The sequence below is a fragment of the Grammomys surdaster genome, unplaced genomic scaffold (genome assembly GCF_004785775.1).
Source record: "Grammomys surdaster isolate TR1022 unplaced genomic scaffold, NIH_TR_1.0 150, whole genome shotgun sequence".
Classification (NCBI taxonomy): Eukaryota; Metazoa; Chordata; class Mammalia; order Rodentia; family Muridae; genus Grammomys; species Grammomys surdaster.
Window position 1 is genome coordinate 23273881 of NW_021604608.1, and position 11030 is coordinate 23284910.

General features: G+C 40.6%; 1 protein-coding gene across 2 annotated transcripts in view; it reads left to right on the plus strand.

Annotated features, from left to right (window-relative positions):
- The first annotated feature begins 1736 nt into the window (after positions 1 to 1736).
- The window catches only part of Guf1 (GUF1 homolog, GTPase), a 21189-nt gene continuing 11895 nt past the window's right edge, over positions 1737 to 11030 (plus strand). Inside the window, exons 1-6 of one of the 2 annotated variants that reach the window (XM_028765268.1) lie at positions 1737 to 1871; positions 2842 to 2953; positions 3117 to 3265; positions 3533 to 3613; positions 3888 to 3965; positions 4720 to 4803. In XM_028765268.1, coding sequence (XP_028621101.1) covers positions 1737 to 1871; positions 2842 to 2953; positions 3117 to 3265; positions 3533 to 3613; positions 3888 to 3965; positions 4720 to 4803 — 639 coding nt within the window. The remainder of the gene's footprint in view (positions 1872 to 2841; positions 2954 to 3116; positions 3266 to 3532; positions 3614 to 3887; positions 3966 to 4719; positions 4804 to 11030) is intronic. The other variant, XM_028765269.1, reaches the window with a different exon arrangement.

The window sequence follows — 11030 nt, forward strand, 5'->3', positions numbered from 1 at the left end:
CCCATGATGCTAATGGACTGAACCTCTGAAACTATAAGCTAGACCTAATTAAATGCTTGCCTTTATAAGAGTTGCCTCAGTCATGATGTCTCTTCACAGCAGTGGAATCCCTAACTAGGACAGAAGAGAACCTAAACTACGAATTGCCCAGAAGGGGTTCTCATCTGGCAGTTAGATTTTATTATTAACTTGACCAAGCCTAGTGTCACCTGAGAACAGAGGTCTCACTGGAGTGATGAGCCAGGTCAGATTAGCCTGGGGGGTGTGTCTGAGGAGTTTGTCTTGATTGTTAATTGATGTAGGATGGCCCAGGTCACTGTGGGCAATACCATTCCCTGTTAGGTATTCAGAGGCTGTGGGAGGCAGATGAAGTCCCTAGTGAATATGTATTGTTAACATGAACATGATCACCTCACGGTTGCCAATGCCTCAGACCCACTGGAATGCCAAGACCTTCCCCTAGGTCCCACAAAGGATGTTGACAGTGTGTGGAAAAAAAGTTGACAACATCTTCCTCCTGGGTGACTATAGTCCAGAGACACCTCTATCAGGATTAGTAAACCTGCCTCCTCCTTCAGCTAGCTATATGTAAGTCTTAGTTTCCAGGCTACTGGTATGTCATCAGAACACACAGCCCACCCAATCCTAGCTTTTCTGTACACGTGTCTGTTGTTTCTTCATTCCCCACTGGCCCAGTCAGGCCAATCCCAGAGCTGCGCATGCATGTCACAGCAAGTGGTACCTGAAAAAGGGTCTGTGATTAACAAAAAGTTGAATTGTTTAGGCAAGAGAACATTCCTGTGAGAGGCATGCAAAGGTCAGGGACAAGCAGACAAGGGACAAGTAAAATCTAGAGATGGGCAGTTATATGTTAGTATTTTGAAGGAGGTTTTTGAGGAACTGTAGAGGATAAAAATATTACAGCCTTATCATTTTTTAGACCGTGTTTAGGGGACATGTCCTGGCTTTCTAGAAGATGGGATTTTGAATTTGGCTATTTGAGAAAAACTAAGTGATACTCAGTTGGAGGACAAAGAGGCATTCATCCTGTGACTAGCAGACAAAGCTGGACTTAATATCCTGACACACAGACTAAAACCTATCAAAAAACTATTAACTAAGTCTAGTTCTGCCCATCACAGAGGCTAAGAACACTCTCAGCTTCCATGGCCTATAACTGAGATTTCTAAGCTGTGTTGTAACAATGTTTTATCAATGTACTTGAAAAATGCTTTTACCTATGACTTATTTTTATTCTGTCACTGCAAAAAGTACATTGGAACATAGAATTCTAGGGAAACCTAAATGTGTGTTGGGGGAACATGGTCTGTTGGGCTCCAGAATAAATTCTCTTACCTATTTTAAGGTGAGAATTGCTTTTGTATGGACACAGACAACACCCTTGTCCTCCGATGATGTGCTTTGCTTTTATTAATAAATCTATACTTCCTACTGGCTAAGTATGAAATAATTTTCTTCGTAGAAGCCACGAACTCCAGTTTTTCCTGAAAGTCTCCCTTGAGCCACAGGGGTTTCCCAAGATCCCCGCAGCTCTCCTACCGCTGACCTTTCGACCGCTTCCCCACCCCCGCGTAGACGCACTGACGTCATAAGCGGCGCGACCTGCAGGCGGCGCGTTTGATTGCGTCAGGCCTGGGTCTCAATGTGGGCTCAGACCGGAGCGCAGCCCTAGCTATGTGTTCTTTGTGGCCGGCCGGGCCCTGAGCCGCCGAGGCATGTGGGCGCTCGCGGGGCGGGCTCTCGCGCCGTGGGCCGCCGGGGCCGCGCGCTTGCTGCCTCCTTGTCCCCGGCACTCGGCTGCCTCCGATCTCGGGGCCGCCTGCAGGCTCTTCAGCGCTGCCGAGCTCAAGGTGACCGGCTCACCCCAGGAAGGTGCTGGGTTTCCGCACGCGCACGGTGGGCGAGCAGCGAGGGGCTCGCCGGCGCGGGGTGGGCTGTGCTTCATCTACATCAGCTTCACGCCCGCTAGCTCTTCGGTTTAGGGCTAGTGTCGGTCATGAGCAGGTGTTTCTGCTAAAAACCTCCGAGAAGCTGCTCCTTTGTAGCATCAATTTTCTTTAAGTTTTAGTTAGGTTTCTTGGGCAACTCGTCTGACTTGTATCCGATCTGCAGCTTCATTGCTGCGTTGAGATAGTTATCAAACTTCGAAGATTGAGGGACGCAAAGGCGTGGAGCATTTTAGTCTCATGCAAGGAACTTGTGGTTAGAAACATGGATTTGTATTCACAATTCAGGGCTTTTGAAAGTCGTGCGGTTCTGCATCAGGACCTGAATGTGGGGTGAGGGACTACTGTGCAACTTTTATAGTTTTGTTTGAATAATTCCTCTATACCTTTATCTGCCTTATACTGAGTAACAAACAGAAAGCTAAAACAAATGTTACAGTTATTACAATTTCATCAATTAAAATACCAACTCGGGGAAATACCTAGGGAGCCCACACACAGCCGTGACTATTTCGCTTGGACCTCAGTTTCCAGCAGCATGGATTTTACTTGATAAGGCATTCTGAGATTCCTGAGGAGTTATGTATGACTTTCATTCTCCATTCATGAAAGTAAATTTGCAATTAACTCAATATGTGAGGAAGTATTAAGGAATTTTTATTTATATTTAGCTTTGTTTATGGAACTGATATATTTAAGTCTTCTGTAATTTGTTCTTTGTAGTTAGGCTTAGTCATACATCTTTATAAGGGAGCAGGGAGCGTAAAAATCTGCAATAAGTGAAGTCCATAGATTGAAAGAATTTTCTCTGAATTTGTAATTCGCTTTATGCAAAATTTATACCCTGAACTGTGATATTCCCTTCCCTTCTTAGGAGAAACCTGACATGTCTAGATTTCCTGTTGAAGATATTAGAAATTTCAGTATCATTGCACATGTGGATCATGGCAAAAGTACTTTAGCTGACAGGCTCCTGGAGTTAACAGGTATTTTTATCGTTATCATATGCTTGTGATTACCTGGAGTTACTGGGAATTTAGCTTTACCACAATATCTTACCTTTTGATATTTCATTTTTAATGTTTTCTGTTAATTGTATGTTTATTTGCTTTAACGCCCAGAGAAATTAGTAAGTGCTTCTATTTCTAGGAACGATCGATAAGACAACGAAAAATAAGCAGGTTCTTGATAAATTACAAGTGGAACGAGAAAGAGGAATCACCGTGAAGGCACAGACAGCATCTCTGTTTTACAGTTTTGGAGGAAAGCAGTACCTTTTAAATCTCATCGACACACCAGTAAGTTTTATATTGTCTCTGCAAAGATTGCTAGTTAATCATGTTATGATTGTAGTCGAAATTCTTACATTTTGGGGCTAAAGTTTGCACAGCTGTCTTTGATTTGTTTTTGTTGTTGTTGTGTTTTGTTTTTAATGTTCATATAGCTTGTTTCCAATGTTTTCACAAAAAAACACATTTTTTTTGCCATATCATTAGACTAGCTATAGTATCTGTTCCTTTAAAATATATAGCTAATACTTAAAGGTACCCATACTTGCTTTTTAGGGCCACGTTGATTTTAGTTATGAAGTCTCTAGGTCACTTTCTGCGTGCCAAGGTGTTTTACTGGTGGTCGATGCAAATGAGGTAAGAGCCTGTCTTATATATGATCTGACATGCCCAATTGGTTGTTTCATTAAGTTCTTAAAATGCATTTTACTCACTACTCAGGAAGCACAGTGAGTGCTTACAGTCCCTGCAAGGCATGGCTGGGGCAGGTAGATGACATATTGTTTTGTTTTATTAGTGTGATGTAAAATCTCAGTTCCATGAAGATAGATGGAATGGATTGGATTAGTAACTTTGTGGTACATTTAGTGTCAAAGCAGTCACCTTGTCTCTCCTGTCTTGGTGTTTCCAGGGTATTCAAGCTCAAACTGTAGCAAACTTCTTTCTTGCTTTTGAAGCCCAGTTGTCAGTAATTCCAGTTATCAACAAGGTAATCAAAATGAGACACCAATGCTATTATACTTCTTTTACCTTCTAATGATATTTAGTGTTTCATTATAAAGTATAGCTTTTTTTTTTTTTTAATAAGAGGGACCTGTAGTTACTATTCATCCAGATTATCAATGGGATTTACCTCTGAGTTTCATGTGATAGAATGGGAGGTCAAATATTTCTTGCATAGAGTTGAAAAGGTTTGTCCGAACTGCATGGGCCAAGAGAAAGCCATTTCTGTAGGAAAGGGGTGTAAAGCAGACAAACAGGTGCCAGTCACACTGCTCTGGAGAAGAGGGGCTTAAGCTAAGAATCAAGTGCAGTCCGTGAAACACGCCAAAGTAACTGTTAACACACATAAGTCTGTCCAGTAGTGTAACGCTAAGATCTTAATTTAAAAAGTCAAACTGCATTAAGTTGCATTTCTTGATATCACTGCCAAATGTAAAATAATACTGCCCATGTGCTAAATAGCTTGATATCTGACCTTATTTTAAAAATCTGATTTCATGGTCTTAGTTGATCTACTCTGTCCGCTTACATTTCTCTTGTCTGTTCTGTTTTGTTGCTTGAATTTTTTTTTTTTTTTTTAGTTGTCATGCTTGTTAAAATCATGTTGATAATATAGAGATTATTTTAAATATTTTTGAAAAAGTCATGGAGAGGTTAAATCACAGAAAACTATTGATCTCCAAATATTATTATGGATTAATTTTATTTTTGCTATGCTCACTAAATAATTTTGTTTAAAGATAGATCTGAAGAATGCTGATCCTGAAAGGGTTGGAAAGCAGATTGAAAAAGTGTTTGATATCCCTAGTGATGAATGTATTAAGGTAAATATTTTTTCTTTTTTTTTTTTTTTTTTTTTTTTTAAATTTTTTTATTAGATGTTTTATTTACATTTCATATGTTGTCCCCTTACCCCATCCCCCACCCACCCAGGAACCCCCAATCCCCTCACACCTCCTCCTTCTTCTTTGTGGATGTAACCTCTATCTACCCCCCCACTCCCACCTCCCCACCCTCAAAACTCCCACCCCCTGGGGCGTCCAGCCTTCATGAGGTCAAGGATCTCATCTTCCACCTGTGCCCAGCAGGGCCCTCCACTCTTATATATTCAGCTAAGGCCCTGGATCCCTCCATAAGTGCTCCCAGGCTGGTGGTTTAGACCCTGGGAGCTGTGGTTGGTTGGTATTGTTGCTCTCCTCATGGGGCCACAAATCCTTTCAGCTCCTTCAGCCTTCACTCTAACTCCTCCATTGAGAGCCCCATAATCACTTCAATGGCTAATTGTGAGCATCTGCCTCTAAATATGTCAGACTCTTGAAGACCTCTGAGGAGACATCCATATCAGGCTCTTATCAGCATGCACTTCCTGACTTCCACATCAGCATCTACCTTTGGTGACTGCACATGGGATGGATACTCAGGTGGAAAGGTCTTCAGACGGCCCCTCCTTCAGTTTTTGTCCCTCGCTTTGTCTCCATATTTGCTCCCTTGAGTATTTTGTTGCTCCTTCTAAGAAGGACCGAATCACCCCCACTTGGTCTTCATTCTTTATGGACTTCATGTGGCCTGTGAGTTGCATCTTGGGCATTTTAAGGTTCTGGGCTAATATCCAATAATCAGTGAGTGAATACCATGTGTGTTCTTTTGTGATTGGCTTACCTCACTCAGTATGATAATTTCTAGTTCCATCCATTTACCTAGGAACCTCTCAAATTCATTGTTTTTAATAGCTGAGTAATACTCCATTGTGTAAATATACCACATTTTTTTAATCCATTCCTCAGTTGAAGGACATCTGGGTTCTTTCCAGCTCCTGGCTATTATAAATAAGGCTGCTATGAACATAGTTGAGCATATGTCCTTGTTATATGTTCGAGCATCTTCTGGGTATATGCCTAGGAGTGGTATAGCTGGATCCTCAGGTAATGCTATGTCCAATTTTCTGAGGAACCGCCAGACTGATTTCCAAAGTGGTTGCACCATCTTGCAGTCCCACCAACAATGGAGGAGTGTTCCTCTTTCTCCACACCCTCACAAGCATCTACTATCACCTGAGTTTTTAATCTTAGCCATTCTGACTGGTGTGAGATGGAATCTCAGGGTTGTTTTGATTTGCATTTCCCTGACGACTAAGGATGCTGAACATTTCTTTAGATGCTTCTCGGCCATTCGAGTTTCTTCCGTTGAAAATTCTTTGTTAAGCTCTATACCCCATTTTTTAATAGGGTAATTTGGTTGTCTGGAGTCTAATTTCTTGAGTTCTTTGTATATATTGGATATTAGCCCTCTATCAGATGAAGGATTGGTAAAGATCTTTTCCCAATTTGTTGGTTGTCGTTTTGTCCTATTGACAGTGTCCTTTGCCTTACAGAAACTTTGCAATTTTATGAAGTCCCATTTGTCAATTCTCGATCTTAGAGCATATGCCATTGGAGTTCTGTTCAGGAACTTTTCCCCTGTGCCCAAGTATTCGAGGCTTTTCCCCACCTTCTCTTCTATTAGTTTCAGTGTATCTGGTTTTATGTGGAGGTCCTTTATCCACTTAGATTTGAGCTTTGTACAAGGGGATAAGAATGGATCAATTTTCATTCTTCTACATGTTGTCCTCCAGTTGAACCAGCACCATTTGTTGAAAATGCTGTCCTTTTTCCACTGGACAGTTTTAGCTCCTTTGTCAAAGATCAAGTGACCATAGGAGTATGGGTTCATTTCTGGGTCTTCAATTCTATTCCATTGATCTTCCTGCCTGTCTCTGTACCAATACCAGGTAGTTTTTATCACTATTGCTCTGTAGTACAGCTTGAGGTCAGGGATGGTGATTCCTCCCGAAGTTCTTTTATTGTTGAGAATAGTTTTCGCTATCCTGGGTTTTTTGTTATTCCATATGAATTTGAGAATTTCCTTTTCTAACTCTGTGAAGAATTGAGTTGGGATTTTAATGGGGATTGCATTGAATCTGTAGATTGCTTTTGGCAAGATGGCCATTTTTATTATATTAATCCTGCCAATCCATGAGCATGGGAGATCTTTCCATCTTCTGAGATCTTCTTCAATTTCTTTCTTCAGAGACTTGAAGTTCTTGTCATACAGGTCTTTCACTTGCTTGGTTAGATTCACACCAAGGTATTTTATATTATTTGCAACTATTGTGAAGGGTGTCATTTCCCTAATTTCTTTTTCAGTCTGTTTATCTTTCATGTAGAGGAAGGCTACTGATTTGTTTGAGTTGATTTTATAACCAGCCACTTTGCTGAAGTTGTTTATCAGGTTTAGGAGTTCTCTGGTGGAAGTTTGGGGGTCACTTAAGTATACTATCATATCATCTGCAAATAGCGATATTTTGACTTCTTCCTTTCCTATTTGTATCCCTTTGACTTCTTTTTGCTGTCTAATTGCTCTGGCTAAGACTTCCAGTACTATATTGAATAGGTAGGGGGAGAGTGGGCAACCTTGTCTAGTCCCTGATCTTAGTGGGATTGCTTCAAGTTTCTCTCCATTTAGCTTGATGTTGGCTACTGGTTTGCTGTAAATTGCTTTTACTATGTTTAGGTAGGGGCCTTGAATTCCTGATCTTTCCAAGACTTTTATCATGAAGGGATGTTGAATTTTGTCAAATGCTTTCTCAGCATCTAGTGAGATGATCATGTGGTTTTTTTCTTTAAGTTTGTTTATATAGTGGATTACATTGATGGATTTCCGAATATTGAACCATCCCTGCATTCCTGGGATAAAACCTACTTGATCATGATGTATGATTGTTTTGATGTGGTCTTGGATTCGGTTTGCTAGAATTTTATTGAGTATTTTTGCATCGATGCTCATAAGGGAGATTGGTCTGAAGTTCTCTTTCTTTGTTGGGTCCTTGTGGGGTTTGGGAATGAGTGTAATTGTAGCTTCATAGAACGAATTGGGTAGTGTTCCTTCTGTCTCTATTTTGTGGAATAGTTTGAAGAGAATTGGTATTAGGTCTTCCTTGAAGGTCTGATAGAATTCAGCACTAAAACCATCTGGTCCTGGGCTTTTTTTGGTGGGGAGACTTTTAATGACTGCTGCTATTTCCTGAGGGGTTATGGGACTATTTAGATGGTTTATCTGCTCCTGGTTTAATTTTGGTACCTGGTATCTGTCTAGGAAATTGTCCATTTCATCCAGGTTTTCCAGTTTTGTTGAGTATAGACCTTTGTAGTAGGATCTGATGATTTTTTTAATTTCTTCCGTTTCTGTTGTTATGTCTCCCTTTTCAGTTCTGATTTTATTAATTTGGATACTCTCTCTGTGCCCTCTGGTTAATCTGGCTAACGGTTTATCTATCTTGTTGATTTTCTCAAAGAACCAACTCCTGGTTTTATTGATATTTTGTATTGTTCTTTCAGTTTCTATTTGGTTGATTTCAGCCCTGAGTTTGATTATTTCCTGCCTTCTACTCCTCCTGGGTGTATTTGCTTCTTTTTGTTCTAGGGCTTTTAGTTGTGCAGTCAACTTGTTAGTGTGTGCTCTTTCCAGTTTCTTTTTGTAGGCACTTAGAGCTATGAGTTTTCCTCTTAGCACTGCCTTCATGGAGTCCCACAAGTTTTGGTATGATGTGTCCTCATTTTCATTGAAATCTAAAAAGTCTTTAATTTCTTTCTTTATTTCTTCCTTGACCAAGTCATCATTGAGTAGAGAGTTGTTCAGTTTCCATGTGCACATGGGTTTTCCATTGGTTTTGTCATTATTAAAGACCAGTCTTATTCCATGGTGATCTGATAAGAGGCAAGGGATTATTTCAATCTTTTTGTATCTGTAGAGGCTTGTTTTGTGACCAATTATATGGTCTATTTTGGAGAAGGTACCATGAGGTGCTGAGAAAAAGGTATATTCTTTTGTTTTAGGATGAAATGTTCTATAGATGTCTGTTAAGTCCATTCGGTTCATAACTTCTGTTAATGTCAAAGTGTCTCGGTTTAGTTTCTGTTTCCATGATCTGTCCATTGCTGAGAGTGGGGTGTTGAAATCCCCCACTATTATTGTGTGAGGTGTAATGTGTGTTTTGAGCTTTAGTAAAGTTTCTTTTATGTATGTAGGTGCCCTTGCATTTGGGGCATAGATGTTCAGAATTGAGAGTTCACCTTGGTAGCTTTTTCCTTTGATGAGTATGAAGTGTCCTTCCTTATCTTTTTTGATTAATTTTGGATGGAAGTCGATTTTATTTGATATTAGAATGGCTACTCCAGCTTGTTTCTTGGGACCATTGGCTTGGAAAATTGTTTTCCACCCTTTTATTCTGAGGTAGTGTCTGTCTTTGTCACTGAGGTGTGTTTCTTGTATGCAGCAAAATTCTGGGTCTTGTTTGTGTATCCAGTCTGCTAGTCTGCGTCTTTTTATTGGGGAATTGAGACCATTGATGTTAAGGGATATTAAGGAAAAATGATTGTGGCTTCCTGTTATTTTTGTTATTAGAGGTAAAGTTATGTTTGTATAGTTATCTTCTTTTGGGGTTGTTGGAAGATTACTTCCTTGCTTTTTCTAGGTTGTAGTTTCCCTCCTTGTGTTGGCGTTTTCCATCCATTATCCTTTGAAGTGCTGGGTTTGTGGGAAGATATTGTGCAAATTTGGTTTTGTCATGGAATATCTTGGTTTCACCATCTATATTGATTGAGAGTTTTGCTGGGTATAGTAATCTGGGCTGGCAATTGTGTTCTCTTAGGGTCTGTATGATGTCCGTCCAGGCTCTTCTGGCTTTTATAGTCTCTGGTGAGAAGTCTGGTGTAATTCTTATAGGTCTGCCTTTATATGTTACTTGACCTTTTTCCCTTACTGCTTTTAGTATTTTTTCTTTGTTTTGTGCATCTGATGTTTTGATTATTATGTGACGGGAGGTATTTCTTTTCTGGTCTAGTCTATTTGGTGTTCTGTAGGCTTCTTGTATGTTTATGGGCATCTTGTTCTTTAGGTTAGGGAAATTTTCCTCAATGATTTTGTTGAAGATATTTACTGGCCCTTTAAGTTGGGAATCTTCATTCTCATCTATACCTATTATCCTTAGGTTTGGTCTTCTCATTGTGTCCTGAATTTCCTGGATGTTTTGAGTTAGGAGTTTTTTGCTTTTTTCATTTTCTTTGACAACTGTGTCAATATTTTCCACCGTATCTTCTGCATTTGAGATTCTCTCTTCTATCTCTTGTATTCGGTTGGTGATGCTTGCGTCTGTGACTCCTGATCTCTTTCTTAGGTTTTCTATCTCCATGGTTGTCTCCCTTTGAACTTTCTTTATTGTTTCTATTTCCAGTTTCAGATCCTGAATGTTTTTGTTTAATTCCTTCTTTGTGTTTTCTTGCATTTCTTTAAGGGATTTCTGTGATTCCTCTTTAAGGGCTTCTATCTGTTTACTTGTACTCTCCTGTATTTCTTTAAGGGAGTTACTTAATTCCTTCTTATAATCCTCTATCATCATCATGAGAAGTGATTTTAATTCTGAATCCTGCTTTTCAGGTGTGAAGGGGTGTTCAGGGCTTGCTATATTGGGAGAACTGGGCACTGATGATGCCAAGAAACTTTGGTTTCTGTTGCTTATGTTCTTGCGCTTGCCTTTCGCCATCTGGGTAACTCTAGTGGTACCTGCCCTCTCTGTGTAAGATTGGAATCTGTATTTCCAGTTATCTTGCTTATTGCAGAGCTCCTCGGAGTCCAGAGGTCTTTGTGGTCTTATGCCCCTAATCTCCCGGGTGGAAGAACTCCTGGGACTCAGGCCACCTCTTGGATCTGGTAATCCTTCTGTTCTGAGTGCAGTGGCTCCTCGGCTGCTCTGAGTGCAGTGGGTTCTCGATGACTCAGGATTCAGTTTCAGCTGCTCTGAGTGCAGTGGCTCCTAGATGACTCAGGATTCAGTTTCTCCACAGGACAGGAGCAGACCAACTCTGTGTCAGCTGCTCTGAGTACAGTGGCTCCAGCTGCTCTGAGTGCAGTGGGTCCCTGATGACTCAGAATTCAGTTTCAGCTGCTCTGAGTGCAGTGGCTCCTGGATGACTCAGGATTCAGTTTCTCCACAGGACAGGAGCAGACCGACTCTGTG